This window comes from Oppia nitens, unplaced genomic scaffold (assembly GCF_028296485.1).
Source record: "Oppia nitens isolate AA-2021 unplaced genomic scaffold, nextdenovo-longstitch-racon4-pilon3 scaffold1_pilon_pilon_pilon, whole genome shotgun sequence".
Lineage (NCBI taxonomy): Eukaryota > Metazoa > Arthropoda > Arachnida > Sarcoptiformes > Oppiidae > Oppia > Oppia nitens.
Window position 1 is genome coordinate 10217986 of NW_026533199.1, and position 17626 is coordinate 10235611.

Sequence of the window (17626 nt, forward strand, 5' to 3'; positions counted from 1 at the left end):
ATATATGGATTAAAAATATAAATAAAATTTTGATAAGAATTTATTTAACAAATACTTATACAAAATGACATAATAATAGTGACATTGATATTATTTGTTATAAATCAAGTATAGTAATAGTGTAATAAAAAAAAATAATCATTGTAGTTTAAGGGTACATAGATAAAAACTAATACTATTGTAAAAAATATATTTAAACATAATTAAAAAATTAAATGATTTTATTTTAAATTTGTAATTATTTAGAAATTTATAAACTTTATGAAAATTATTGTATTATTTATATTTATGCAATTTTTGTTTGATATGTAATTTAATTTAATAATATGATTAACTTTCTTTGAAAATTACAAGTATTTTATATAATCATTTTAAAAATATCTAATTATTAATATTATTTAGTTTATATAATATTACATAAAAATTACGAAATAAATTATTGATAACTAATATTTAATATATATATATTTTTAATTATGTTACATAAGATATTATAATAATTGTGACATCAAATTCAGTAGTAGTATTCAGTAAAATAAAATATACTTTTCAACATAATTGTGTAATAAATAATAAATTGAGATTGACAAAACATTGAGATAAAATAAATATTTTTTTTGTATCTAGTTTATAATTATAAATAAAAAATTAATATACATAAAAAGTTTTTTAAAAGTTTAATAAAAAACAATTAAATATTTGTTTAAAATCAAATAAAAAAATTAGAAAATAAAATTTTAATTATCAATATAGCTGTTTATAGTTATAGTAATTTGTTAACAGCTGTTTATAAATACAATTGTGTAATAGTTATTAATTATTATTTTTGACACTTTATGTATTACCATTATTAGTTCAATTTGGTTAAGTCAATCAATTTAGTTTAGTCTAGTTATGAAAATATAGTTATTATTTAATGTAAATTATTGAATGCAAAATTTAATTATTAATGATTTATATATTGAAAAAAAAATAATAATTTCATCACATTTTCTGTTTGATTGTACGTTTTATTACTTTATCTTTATTAGTTTGTATTTTATATATAATATTATTTGGTTACAAAAATATTTAAACATTATTATTGTTATTAGACTAGTAAAAGTATAACTTATATTTTTATTGATAAAGATATTGACATTGCATTACAACATTGTTTGTTTATTAGTAATATTAAATATTAACAAATGATTAATAATACACTTTTACTATTAATAAAAATATTATTATTACTACTCTATTTAATTTGTTGTAATACTGTTAACTAAAATAAATACTAGCAGCTATCATAGTTAACAAAAATTAATTATGTTAACATTGTTTGTAGCAAATATTATTTTTCCTATAGTTAAAATTTTATTAAAATGAATTTTATTAAACAATTTATTCTAATTATTATATTTGCAATAACAGGTAAAAAATGTTATTAAAAAATGTTTTATATTAATAGCAAATAATATAATTTTGATTAATACGAATAAAATCTATTAAATTAATTATATTATTACTAAAGTTATTACATCGACATCAATAGCAATAGTGTCGATACACTCGAGTCGATTGGACGCCGATATAACCAAAGAGCAAGTGATGACAGATATAGACAAACAATTGCTGGAAATTAATAATTATTTACAACGAATAGACAAAAATCAAGAGTTTAGCAAACAATTGGATAGACTTGTCGTCAAATTGATGACAATGTCCGACAATGTTAAACATACTGATCCACAGACACCTGTAGGGCAAGTATTGATCGAAAGTGTGGCAATTGAATTGAATAATGATAAACATGATGTCTATAAGTTAATTATAAATCAAAAAAGTAATGGATATTTATCATTAAAATCATTATTGATAAATGTTTATTTAGTTATTACAATTGCTATGTTTGTCAAACATTATATGATTTAAATTAAATATTTTATATTATTCTTATATGTTGTACTTATTTTATTTCTAAAATTATTGCAAATATTTATTATATTAATTAAATCTTCTTATTTTTTTTAAATGATAATATTTTAATATTGTCATCTAAAAATTTCTATAACCAATATAAAATTTATTGTTTTTATATCACAATGATTGGCACATCTGATAAATTATGTTACTTAAAGTAATATATTGTTACATACAAATAATAAGAACAATTAGATGTAATATATATATATATAAATAAATTATTGTAGTTTTAGAGTATAATATATTAATAAATCAATTTAAACGCTACTCAGTTCAGCAAATTATTATTTAAAAATTTTGTTTTAATTTTAATATAAATAAAACAAAATGACAGAATACAAGCATCTATTGTTTTTGTATGGTACTATGAAAATTGACGAGGTCAATCATCATTATATTGCCAATGATCAGGGTAATGGCTCCTATAGATTTATAGGTCGGGCCAAAACTGTAGACAAATGGCCACTATTGGTACTAACAAAATATCGTATGCCATGTTTGCTATACAAACAAAATTTTGGCAAGGTATATTTATTATAATTTTTTTTAAATTCTGATAATTAGTATTACTGTAATATTTAAATTACTTTTATATATTAATATTTTTAATTTTTATAAAAATAAATTAATGTTAAATTTAAACTATTATTTTTATATCTTCAAGAGTTTAATTAATTTATATAAGGCTTTAATTTTTGTTATAGAAAACTCTATTACATATTTATAACAAGTGATAATATTAAATATAATTTATTCATTATTTAACATTATAATGTTAGTATTTATGTCCAAATTTAATTAGTTAGGAATATTTTTTTCCAAAAAAATTAAATATTTTAAAAGAAACTCAATGGTGACGTGTTGTACACGTGCGACAAATTACTCGCACGACTCGATTATCTGGAATCGTTGCCCGGATTTTTCAAATACGACAGATACGAAATACCGGTGCTGTTAGATGATGGCACCGTTAGGCTTGCCTGGACCTACTTTATTAGCAATTTCAAACAGGAACTCCTGGAGTTGGATACTATAGACAACTATAATAGTAAACAACAGGGATATGTTAAAGATTGTGAATTTGATATTTCAATGGATTATAATCCCAATGACGATATTGCCGGTAGACTTACAAAAATTTCTGGTCAATAATAATAATTAACAATTTATACTTTTATTAATTTTTATGTGTAAAGTGTAGAATTTTTAAAAACAAAATTATTTATGAAATATAAAAATACTAATTGATATAACACTTTATTTAATTTTAAATTATTAATAAATATACTTTAAAAATATTTATTATTAAAAAAATATATTTATTGATTTAAAAGATTGATCTAAATAAATAATACTTTAAATAAAATCACATTAAATAATAATAAATAATAATAAATATTTTGAGTTCTTTTATTATAATATATATATTTCTATATTTAAGAAATATTATATCTAATCATGGTAAAAAATTAAGTTTGTAATTTAATTTAACATAATTAATAAAACAACAGTTTAATTTACAAATAATTTTTTCATAATAATTAAATTAAATAATCATATTTTTAATAAACAACTTATAATACTAGTAGTATAAGTCTAGTATAAATATTATTTTTAATTTATCAAACGTTAAATTATGATAAGCTACTTATAACTTGAACTTGTATTTTTTATTAAAAACATATAATTTATATGACATTTTAAAAATAAATCACTTATAAATAATAAATTGATAAAAAAATCCTATTTGATATATATTTATATACTGTACTATTTACAAATATAATATATTATTATTTTAGTGATTTGGGTTTAAACAAAACAATAGTACTTTAAATTGTTATAATAATTAACAAAAAATATAATAATGTTTTCAAATAAACAGCAAATATTATTAGTTTTAATAACAGTTATTATATCAGGTAAAAATTTATTATTTTCTAAAATAAATTTTAATATAATTCTAATTTATTAATTATTATTTTTATAAAATTAAAAAACTATATATAATATATATATCAATTTATATGTCTAAACAAGTTGACGCCACTATAACTAAGGAACAACTTATCATTAATATTAACAAACAATTAAATGAAACCCAAAATCATTTAAATGATTTGCAGACCAGAGATTATAAACAATTTGTGCAACAATTGGCCGAATATGTGATCAAATTGACGGCAATGGAGCACAACGTACAGAAAGCCGATATTACAACTACTGATGGACAGGTATTTTTGGCGGGAAGGGTAGGGAGAGGGAGGGGTATATCACTAATTATTATTTTCAATATACTTTAAAAATTAAACTAAAAAACTATTTAATTATAGTTGTAAATAGTAGTTATAGTTTATTAATAAAAATTAATTTGTTTAATTTACTTTTATTATTATTATTATTATCACTATGTGAACAGGTAGAAATTGACATGGCAGCCATAGCACTGGACAAATATGTTGATAATATAGCCGTAATCATTGAAAACAGTAACAAACAAATTGGATCAGACAATCGGTTTATCGGCAAAAATATTTTAACTAATCTTAATTATTATTATACAAAATATAATTACTTATTTAATAGTAGACTTAGTAAATATAATGATTATGAATTAGTTAAATTAAATACAACATTGTTTCGCAATTTATTCATACAAACTATTGCTAATTGTGATACTATTAATAAACTGTTAAATGAATGGCCAGTTAAATAAAAACATTATTACTATTATGATTGTTAAAAATTATTTTTAATTTTAAATAGTGTAATCTATCTAATAACTGTTATATAATAAATTCATATTAAATATATAAAATTAAAATATAAATAATTTTTAAAAAAGTCATTAATAAAATATTAATAGTAGTAATATATAAAATCTAATTTATAATATTTAGTGTATTATTTATACATTATTTATTAGTTAAAGTTTTAGGAAAATTCTATCTCTTGTTATATAATCAAGAAATTATAAAATATATTTCACTTTCAGTGGGAATATAATTATAATGTATTACCACTTAATTAACTCAAAGCCACAGATTTTATTATAGTGTTTGAAAAACACATATTATATCAAATACAACAATAAATTGTGCGATATTGTCAATTAGTATTATTAAATTAACTGAATTTATAATTAGTTAAAAATATTTCAATTCAACTTAAAGTATTTATTTTTTTAAAATAATAAACCAAAATTTTGACACAAAATGAATTTTATAAAACAATTATTATTATTACTAATTATTATTGTGTATATTTCAGGTAATAGTACAATAATGTTAAATTATAAATAAAATTATAAATAAAATTATAAATAAACTTATTATTATTATAAACTATTATTTTATTAATAATTATAGCAATAAATACAGTATCTGTGTTGAGAAAATCGATAACAAAACAATTGGACGGAGAAATAATAAAACAAAATTTGTTAATTAATATTAACGATCAGTTAAATAAAACTGTAAATCATTTAAATGAATTACAGCGCAGAGGTTATCAACAATATGCCAAACCATTGGACCAATATGTGGTCAAATTGAATGCATTGAAGAACATTATATCAAAAGCTAATCCCAATACTACTGATGGACAGGTAGTACTTGATTTGGCTGTTCCTGGATTTGTAAAGTATGTAAACGAAATTAATATCATTATTACTAATAGTAATACAAGGATTGGTGCCGACAATCGGATACTTTTCAAAAATATTAATACAGAACTAAACAAATTTTATCAATATATGAATATAATGGGAAATTCAAGATTACCAAAATATCAAAATATTCAAATAATTAAATTGAATACAACCTTTGCTGGAAAAAATGCTAAACAAAACTAAAGTTAGACAAACAATTGCAAATCATTTTTTGGTAGATTGGTCATGAATTAAATTTAATTAACATACCTTAAATTATTTTCAATTAATATTGATTAAAATCAATAATAATTAAAAATAAAATATCTATCTATAAAAAAATTCAATTCAATTATTAAAATCGTAATGATTTTTTTAAAATTTAAGTTTATCAATAATAAATTTATACTTTATCATATTTTTTTAAAGAATAAATTTATTTTAAATAAGTTTATATTAATGTTTTGTAATAAATATTTTAGTATTTTAATATAATTTTCAATGACCTAGCTGCAAGCAACGCTTTTTATGTATGTCAAATTAATTATTTGATATTTTTTAATTTAATAAAAAATTTTAATTAATGTTCAAAATATTGGATTATTAAGTCCAGTATCACACACATACAGTAGATGTCGACAAACAAATAATCAACAAATATTTACAATGCTTTTAACACATATTAATTAAAATTATATTTAAGACAGTTTTGTTAATTACAAGTATCATTTATAATCAGTTATAAATAGTAATAATATGTTGAATATAATGTTATTTTTATTATATGTATAAAGAAAAAAACAATTGAAATATCATTACATTGTATTAGTTTTAAAAATTGATTGGTTGAAAATTTTATCTTTAAATTATATCCTAAATAACTACTTTTTCAGTTATCATAAATTAATAATCCTTATATTGAAAGTATTCATATATTTAGTATAATTTTGTAAAAAATTTTGATTTATATTTTCAAACATCAATTTCTTTTTCTGACAAATCCTTTTAAATTAATATATAAAAATATAAATGTAAAATAAACTTTATTTTTTAGAAACTTTATAATTTATTTTATCAAAAAACTTTATTTGTGTTATAAGTTAATTTGCTAGTATTAAATGTAACATATTATTTATTATAATATATCATAAATTACATAATATTTTATACGTTGAACTTATAATTGTCATCCGGATTTTGTTTATAAAAAATATTAAATTCATAATAATTTGACATTTAATATATAAATATTATTTATTTACTATCAATAAAACACATGAAATCCATATAAAAATTTAATTTATGATAGTTTAATACATTTTAATACCATAGTAATCTTGAATATTAATGATAGTGTGCATTTTAACAGTGCATTATGTTTAATTAAATAACTAAATTACTAATAATAAATTATAATAAAAAAATAACGCATAGATTTTTTCCCTATCATATATAAACCGATTGAACTTCAAGTTTATGACAATAAATACAAATTATTTTTTATTATACAAATATTTAACATTTTAATAAAATAAAATGAATTTTATGCATGAATTGTTGTTTGTGGTAATTCTGTTTATTGCAGGTAAAAATAGAAAAAATTATTTTTAATTATTAGTTTTAGTTATTATTATTAATATTATTAATGCAATAATTAATAAATTTAATTAAAATTTATTTATTAGCAATAAAAACGGCATCAGTTGTCAAACACTCGACTCAATTGGACGACAATATAACGAAAGAACAATTGATTGTCAATATTACCGATCAGTTGAATAAAACTGAAATAGTATTAAACGATTTAAAAGCCAGAGGTTATCAACAATTTGTCAAACAATTGGACACATATGTGAACAAAATGGTAGTTCAAAAGCAAATTGTCATCAAAGCTGATCCAACGACATTTGAGGGACAGGTATTGATTGATATGGCAGCCATAGCATTGGACAAATATGTCTCGGATATTGGTGTCATTATAGTGGCCAGTAATACACAAATTGGTGCCGACAATCGGGTAATTGTCAAAAATATTAGCAATGCTGCAACCGGTTATTATTCTGATTTTTATACATTAGCTAATACAAGATTAACCAAATATAAAGATATTGAATTAAGTAAATTAAATACTAATATTTTGGAAAATATTCTAAATAATACCCTAACAGAAAAAGCAATTGCCAAACAATTGTTAATTGATTGGCCATCAAAATAACATAAATATTTAAATCATAAAAAATATATTTGAACTTATTGATTTGTTTATCAAATTAAATAATTTAAAAGGCAATATATTTTTTCTAATAAAGCAGTTTTTCTAAAATTTCAAAATATTGTACTATATTATATCTATTATTTTCTATTTTATTTTATTTTAAATTAATGTATTTTAATAACACTTAAATATATAAATATAACTTTAAATATATAATTTCTATTGATTTTTATACTAATAAAACAAATTAATTGCTAAAAGTATTATTTATATGTACTTTATATGCTAATTAATATATGATATTAATAATAATTAAATGTAATAATAAGAAATGTAAAATAAATAAATAATATGTTTAATAAAATAATTAATTAAATTCATAATAATATTAATAATAACTATAATCATATAAGTATTAATTATGTCTATTATTGACTAATTTATTGTAATAGTCAAAATTATTTACATGATATAATAATATAAACCTATTTTCAAAGATTTAAATAAAAGTTGTTAATGAATTTTTAATTTTTAATTTTATATTTTATATTTTATATTAATTATATATAATTTTTTTGAGTTATTAAAGTACTTAATGTTACGGTAGTTAAAATCAAACATTAACAATATTATTCAATTAAAGTTAAAACTAAAAGTCAACTTATATTTAAAATTACAAATAATTTTAAGTTGATTCTCATTTTTAGGAAACGTTGAAATATAAATTAAAAACAATAACGTATTAATATAAAACTATAATAATTTAAATAAAAATTGTTTAAAATATTATTAAATAGCGTTAATTAAGAATTGTTAATTTATATGTATATAAATATTTTATACATAAGTATTAAATAACAAATATCTAAATTAACAAAAAATGTAAAAATAACAAATATAAAGATAAAAATAACAAATCTACTAATATTTTAGTTAAAGTTTAAACACAATTTTTTATAAAGTATATTATTATAATAGATTAATAAAATATAATAAAATCTTATAAATTTATAGGATTGCCCATAAACGATATGCGTTTTACTGTTGTGGCACCCATTAATGACGGCCTATTAATGTTAATTGCATTAGTTAAATTAGTTTTACCTTGGCGATACAATAGTATATCTAAAATAATAAACACTGTTAGACCAAATGTACCCAGTATCAAATTCACAATTGGTAAAACTTGGGGGTTTTGATTGATAAATTTGCCGCATATTACCGGGAATATTGCCGAAAAAAATCCGCATGAACAAACAACTAGACCGCCGGCAACGTTACTGATTTCGATTTGTGATTCGACAAATGCAAACACTGATGGATACAAAGTGGACAGTCCTATACCAATAAATATGGATCCGGTAATTAGGGCTCCCTTTCCCAGTGATAAGTAGTTAAACACCAATAATATAATATTGCCGATCAGTATTGCCGCCCAATTGATGTAAATAGAATTTTTTGACCAGTATTTCATTGATAGGAAAAAACTTATTAAACAATAAGCGAGAAATGAGACCGTCATTATAGTAAGCATGTGGTCACCCTTGTTGGGTGGCATATGTAGGTGTGAGTACTCCAAATAGGTTGGCAACAGTTGGAATGTCATAAATTCAAAACCTATTGATTTTGATATTTTTAAAAGATTAAATACTTAAAGAAATTTTAATTTATTAAAATAATAATTTTAAATTTTTATGCAATAATGATTATAGTATTAGTTATATAAAATTATTCTCATAAGAAATAATGTTATACTAATTTAATAATAATATTTTAAATTAGTACTCTTTTACTTTAAAAGAATAAGAAATTAATTTATAATATTTTTTTATTAAGTGCTTAAAAGTTATAGTTAAATATCTATTAATTTGTTAATAATAAAAAATAATGATAAATGATATCTAAATGTTAGTTGATAATAAAAATCCAATAATAATAACATCATTATTTATAAAAGCGCTTAAAACTTATTGCGAAATTTATCCATTAATTTCAGGGTTAAGCAAGGTTTTGGATTTTAGGGGGGGGGTAGACAGGGGTGAAATTTACAAAATTCTCGAAAAATCTTAGGGGTGGGGTATTAAGTGGACTAAGATTTTTATTGCATTTTTAAAAGGCAATTTTTTCAAAAATCCAAAATCAAGGGGTGGGTCAAAATAAAATTCCCTAAAGTTCCCTTAAATTCCAGAATATTCCCATGTAAATTCGATAAAGTTCCCATAATTTCCCGGGAAAATAGGTAAAATTACCAAAAATATAAAAAAAATTAAAAATTAATAAAAACAATAAAAACATAAATTTTAACAAAAAATAAAATAATGTATTTAAAATTTAAAAATAGTTGATAAAAGCATTAATGATACACTATGAGTTATTTTTAATATTTTAATAATTTTTAACTTTTAACATAATTAATTTTTTAAATAATAATTAATGTTTATAGTTTATAAGTATTTTATATTTTTTAAATATTATTTTTATACAAAGATTGACTGAATACTAATTATTTAACTCAATTTTTGTTAAAGTCTTAGTTATATAATATAACTTATATTAATTATAAAACTGAAAATATTTTCTAATTTTTTATTTAAAATTTTAAAAATTATTAATAAAAACTTTAGAATATATGTATTTAGTGTTTTACTAACTTTTTAAACTATCTTTAATATCTATAAGTTGTAATATAATTACACTTTTCAACAAATAAAAAAAAATATATTTTTTTAGATTAATATTTTCAATAAATTATTGTTATTTTTAGATGAGTTTTAATGTTATTTTTAGATGAGTTTTAATGTTATTTTTAGATGAGTTTTAATGTTATTTTTAGATGAGTTTTAATGTTAATTTAAGTATTTTACTTATTTTTAATCAATAATTAAATTCATATAAATTTTAAAAACATAAAAACACTAAATAAACTAAAATTAAAAATTTTTAAAAACTTCGGAGCCTAAATTTTGAGGGGTCATTTCTCCTAGTTTTTAAGCGACAATTTTTCCAAATTGGTCAAAAAGTCTGGGGGTAAAATCCTAAAATCTCAATATTATGGGGGTATTTTGGTCTTATCCCCTACCCCCTTACTTAACCTTGATTAATATATATTAAGTTGTTAAAAATAATATATAATGATAAAAGATAACTAAATGCTAAAAATAAAAACCAGTAATAATAATAACATTAATTATTTCTAACTTACCAACATATGGTCCAAGGGTAAACACCAATAAACAGATATAAATCAATTTTGATTTATCTGGCCATTTGCTAGTATTGTGGTCAGTCGACTTTTGTTCAACATTAAGTGATGTCAGCTTTTTAGGCGGTGTATACCGTCTATAGAAATGTATGGCTAATAGCAACAGTGCTGACAGTAATAAAAGTGCGCCCAAAATAATAAACGGTATTTCAATGTTACCGTAATGTAATTTGTTATCAATGTTTTTATTATTATTATTATCTCCGACAGTATTATTAACATAATTATTCGCAACCAAAAAACTTTTATTTAATTTTATTAGTCGACTGTTGTTTAATTGGTTATCTAATAGATTATTTGGATGATAGTCGGATACAAATGGTGCCGCGAGCACCGGACCCAATACGATGCCCAACGAGAAAAATACCTGATAGCCACCCATATAGATACTAGACTTTTCGGCCCATATCTCGACTATCCAAACTACTAGTGCAGTATCTAAGCCTATTATATTTTAAAAAATATTTTTAATTAATAGTGAACAAAAAAATTAAATATAAGGTAATTTAAACAAACATATACCTCCTGTACAATAGCCTCCTAAAAATGCCAGAGTAAACAGCACACTAAGATTGGGACTGTAGGGTATGGCCGGTACTACACCAGCCATTATTAACAATATTACAACCAGTGATAAGTGTCTATTCACATAAGTAAATGTTATACTATCTATTTAAAGACAAAAAATAAATATTATAAATATGTATATTAGAAATGTATATAAATCAGTAAATTTATTTATGTTATAAATAATATATTTATCAATATTTTAAAATAATAATAATAATATACTTAATATGGCTCCAATAAAATAGCCAAAATAAAAGCACATAAATATATATGAAATTTTTTCAGTAGTTGTATCATATTTTTTTGTTAAATCATGTAATACGGGACCGATAACATTGATGATTAGTCCCTATAAAATTAAAATAATTAAATAGCAAATAAATAAATTATTTAAATAATATAAACAAAATTATAAATATTAAAGACATTATTCACATATGAAACTGTAGCTAAATATAAGCTCCATGTTATCAATTGTTTATGTTTGTTAGTAATCGGAGCAACAATTTTTAATTGTTGCAACTTATCGTTATCAGTTGATCTCATTGTTTAATATACTGTATAATTAAAATAAAAAAATTATAAACATTACATTACTTAAGTACTATTAAAATATATAAAATTCATAAACTTTTTTACATAAATTAATAAAATTGACTTGATTGATTTAATAGACAATATTTGTATAATTTTTAAAATTTGTGACTTGTAAATTATTATACTATATTATAACTATATAATATTTTTTATATAATTTAATTCATATTCTAATTAATACATGATATTAATAATAATTAATTAAATATAATAAAATAACTATTATGTCTACTATTTTTATAATTTATTGTAAAAGTAAAAAAATTATATAAATGACATCATTATAGAAATGTTATTAACAATTCTTATATATAAATAAAATTTGTTAATTCATTTTTTAAAAAATTATATCTATTAATTGAAATTAAATATTTAATTTTTAGAATAAGTATATGACGTATTGACGTTAACTAAAATGACAAATACTTTTAATTTGATTATCATTTTATAAAACGTTGAAATAAAAATACAAAAATTAAGATTATCAATTTACATAATAATATATAATAATTTATATTATAATTATTTCGAATATTATTCAAATGAGTTAATTAAAGTTTTGATAATTTACATATATAAGTATTATATAAGTATATCATTTATATAAATTAATGATATAAAATGTATAAATAGCAAAAATATAGATAAAATTATTTTAATTAGAACTTAAATACAATTTTTATACAGTATTTTTTAATAGATAAATATAATAAAATAAAATATTATTAATGCTTATTATTGTTAATAACATTAGTTATATTAGTTTTTCTTTCACGATACAATAGTATATCCAAAACAATAAACACTATTAGACCAAATGTACCCAGTATCAAATTCATAATTGGTATAACTTCGGGAGTTTCATTAATAAATTTGCCGCATATTACCGGGAAAATTGCCGAAAAAAATCCACATGCACAAAGCACTAGACCGCCGGCAAAGTTACTGATTTCGACCTGTGATTCGACAAATGCAAACACTGATGGATACAAAGTGGACAGTCCTATACCAATAAATATGGAACCGGTTATTAGGGCTCCCTTTCCCAGTGATGAGTAGTTAAACGCCAATAGTATAATATTTCCGATCAGTATTGCCGCCCAATTGATGTAAATAAAATTTTTTGACCAGTATTTCATTGATAGGAAAAAACTTATTAAACAAAATGCAACAAACGATGCGGTCATTATGGTTAGTATGTGGTCGCCCTCATTGGGTGGCATACGTAGGTGAGAGTACTCCAAATATGTGGGAAACAATTGAAATGTCATAAACTCGAAACCTATTAATATTTAAGAGATATTTAAAAATAAAAATATAAAATCTAAATATTTTTTAAAATTGTTATATAGTATTATATAACTAGTAAAAACTACTAATATTATATACTAGTAAATATTGAATAAATTATTATTGTTTAATTTAAATATTAAAATTTTTATTAAATTAAAAACAAAAAAATATTAACAATAATTTTTAATGTTAACTTACCAACATATGGTCCAATGGTAAATACCACTAAACTGACATAGATCATTTTCCATTTATCTGGCCATTTGCCAGTTGATTGTTGTTCAATATTAAGTGATATAAGTTTTTTAGGCGGTGTATACCGTCTATAGAAATGTATGGCTAATAGCAGTACTGCTGAAACTAATAAAAGTGCGCCCAAAATAATAAACGGTATTTCAATGTTACCGTAAGCTAATTGTTTAACTAAGTTATCGTTATTATCTGCACCGACAGTATTATCAGCATAACTGTAGGCTATCAATGAACTTTTATTTAATTTTATTAGTCGACTGTCCTTGAATTGTTTAGCTAGTAAATCGTTTGAGGTATAGTCGGATACAAATGGTGCCGCGAGCACCGGACCCAATACAACGCCCAACGAGAAAAATACCTGATAGCCACCCATATAGATACTAGACTTTTCGGCCCAGATTTCCACTATCCATACTACTAGCCCAGTGTCTAAACCTAGAAATTTAATAGATTTGATAATTTAAAAGTTTTATCTTATAAGTGTATAAAAAAAATATTTCAATATTATTGAGACAAACATATACCTCCAGTACAATAGCCGGCTATAAAGGCCAGAGTAAACATCACACTAAGATTAGGACTGTAGGGTATGGCCGGTACCACACCAGCCATTATCAACAATATGACAACCAGTGATAAATGTCGATTCAAATAATTAAAGGTTATACTATCTATTTGAAGACAAAAAATATTAATATTATAAATATATATATATTAATCATTTACTCTATTTATTGTAATGAAAAATATATAAGTAATAATTATCAATATTTAATAATAATAATAATAATAATAATAATATACTTAATATGGCTCCAATAAAAAATCCAAAATAAAAGCACATAAATATATATGATATTTCTTCAGTAGTTGTATTAAATTTTTTGGTCAAATCGTGTAATACGGGACCGATTACATTGATTATTAGTCCCTTTAAAATTAAAATTAATATTTAAATAAATAATTTAATTTATTAAAAAATTTAAAATATAAGTAAAAGTAATAATAATTAAAATATATTATTTATCATACATATGAAATTGAAGCTAAATATAAAGTCCATGTTAGCAATTGTTTATGTTTGTTAGTAATTGGTTTAACAATCTTAAATTGTTGCAAACTATCACTAATAGGTAAATTCATTGTTTATTATAATTTAAAAACAAATAATATATATTTTTAACAATTTTTATTTAATTCAAAAAATATCTGTAACACTATTACAGAATATATTTAAAAAATTAGATTATAAAATATACTATAATATTTTTTTAATAATTATGTTTAGTTTTTTACGGTCAATATTTCAGTATTTATAGTAGTTTTCGAAACTAATTGATATTATGTTTATCTCTAACTATTATTATTATTTTTATATAATGTGGAAAAATTTAACTAGTACTTTTTTGTTAAACAAAAACCATAAAGATACAATGTCAATTTTTAATTTGGCAAAATATAATAAATAAATTATTTTATATCATTTACCATATATACAGTATATCTTCAATTAAATTATAAAATTCAAGATTTTTTATAGAGATTAAAAATGTTTAATTAAGTACATAAATAAAATATATGCAATTATTAATAATTATCACAATATTACATTGTTTATAATATTATTCTGTATTAAATTATAGCTTAAATAAAAATTATTATTATTATATCACTTATTAACACATCTTAAATTATTTTGTAAATAAGTGTTTTTGATTAAATTCAAGTGTTGTTATAATTTTATATTATTTTAAGTAAAATTAAATTTTAATCTGTAGTTGTAATAACTATTAGTAGGAAATGATAGAAAGCATTTCCAGATGAACTCCTTATTCAAATAAGTTATTAAATATACGAGAAAAATACTTGATAGCTTCACATATAGATACTAGACTTTTCGGCCCAGATTTCCACTATCCATACTACTAGCCCAGTGTCTAAACCTAGAAATTTGATAATAATATTAAAAATTTATCTTATAAGTGAATAAAAAAATATTTCAATATTATTGAGACAAACATATACCTCCAGTACAATAGCCGGCTATAAAGGCCAGAGTAAACATCACACTAAGATTAGGACTATAGGGTATGGCCGGTACCACACCAGCCATTATCAACAATATGACAACCAGCGATAAATGTCGATTCAAATAATTAAAGGTTATACTATTTAAAAACAAAATATATTAATATTATAAATATATATATATTAATCATTTACTCTATTTATAGAATTATACAATTATAATATAATTTCTTTTATTAATTGCAAAATATAATGAATCATTATTAAAATATTCACAATCATAAGTATGTTATATAACACATGAATCAATATAACAAAATAAACTTAATATTTTTTGTCATTTAATGTATAATTGAATGTCATTTTAGAAATATTCTATAATTTATTAGTTATTGTAGAGATTTGAAAGTATTATAACAGCCATAAGTATTTTAGAAGAAATGCGAGTATAAAATAATTGTAGACATAGTTTACAATTATTTATTAATTAAAAATAATAATATTTTCAAATGAATGAATTAATGGATAATTGATTTATAATAGTAAATGTGTCTAAATTAACAACACTGAATTGTGTTTGACTTTTTACAATAGAAAAAAAACATAATAGATTTAACATTAAATACATTAATTACAATAAATCATAAATAAATTGTTAATTGTTTTAATCCAAAACTTAAAAATAGTTTTTAGCCGCCATTTTCTCTATGTTGCTAATGAGATAGGACAATTTCAATGCTAATTCTCTATACCCTATTTTTGATGTCTGATCCAAATCTCAACTCAAACTGTCAACAAAAATGTTGACTAACAGACGGACATAAAGAATTTAGATATGGAATCGTTTCAGGATTTCGTGAATATAAACACTTCTATCAGAAATTGTTTTATTTATAATCTTTAGTACATCTGTGTACTAGAATATGATAATTGAAACCATTAGTAATGCACAATAAAATAATACAAATATGTCCTTGGTACAGGTACAATTACTGTAATATAAAATATTAATATATAAATAAATGTATTTAATATATCTAGTACATCTTAGACATATTTAGATTTTTGCAAAAGTAATTTCCGTATATAATATGTTAACATTATTATCTTTAAATGTTATAAAACTAACAAATTATAAATCAATTTAAAATCAGTAATATTCATGTATTATATTATTCATTATAACTTTTCAATATTTTTAAAAAACAAATCTTAATAAAAATTTTATAAGTTAGTAAAATATTTTACAAATAAAAAATAAAATAATTATTTTTTTATATAATAATAAATGGGAAGTTATTTTTGCAAAATCCTAATTATATTCTCTCATAAGTATTTAGTCATATATTTTATTTTTATTACCTACAATATAAGCATGATTAATAAACATAAAAAATTATAATGTTTGAAAACTGCTATAATTTATAAAGTTTGATCATTAAATGACCTTTTGATATATGAATCTGATAAAAATTATAATTTAATAGTAAAATATTTATTATTATAATAACAAGTATTTTTTTGGGCACTTTTTTAGTTAGTTTAATAATATATATTATATAATTTAGTCACAAACTTACATTAAATTGAAAACACTTATAATCAACAAAAACTAATGAATTGGTTTAAAATATATTGATATTATTTGTGTGGATAACAGCATACATCAGAGCTCTATCTTAAAATCAGACCCGACTCGTGATTTTTTGTGAATATTTAGTAAACAATATTTTTAATATAAAAATRAYCACAAWTGGCAATGTTATAGACAATTTTATACTGAATATATTTATAA

At 20.5% G+C, this 17626-nt stretch overlaps 2 protein-coding genes across 2 annotated transcripts; both read left to right on the forward strand.

Moving 5' to 3' along the window:
• The first annotated feature begins 3802 nt into the window (after nt 1-3802).
• LOC128951322 (uncharacterized) lies at nt 3803-6516 on the forward strand. Its single transcript, XM_054296570.1, has 5 exons — nt 3803-3887; nt 4006-4199; nt 4385-4672; nt 5465-5602; nt 6508-6516. The coding sequence occupies exons 1-5, from the start codon at nt 3833-3835 to the stop codon at nt 6514-6516; spliced, it is 684 nt and encodes a 227-aa protein (XP_054152545.1). The 5' UTR covers nt 3803-3832.
• A 629-nt stretch (nt 6517-7145) lies between these two features.
• On the forward strand, nt 7146-7829 carry LOC128951323 (uncharacterized). Its single transcript, XM_054296571.1, has 2 exons — nt 7146-7199; nt 7300-7829. Exons 1-2 carry the CDS (start codon nt 7151-7153, stop codon nt 7827-7829), a joined length of 579 nt encoding a protein of 192 aa, XP_054152546.1. The 5' UTR covers nt 7146-7150.
• The last annotated feature ends 9797 nt before the right edge of the window (nt 7830-17626 follow it).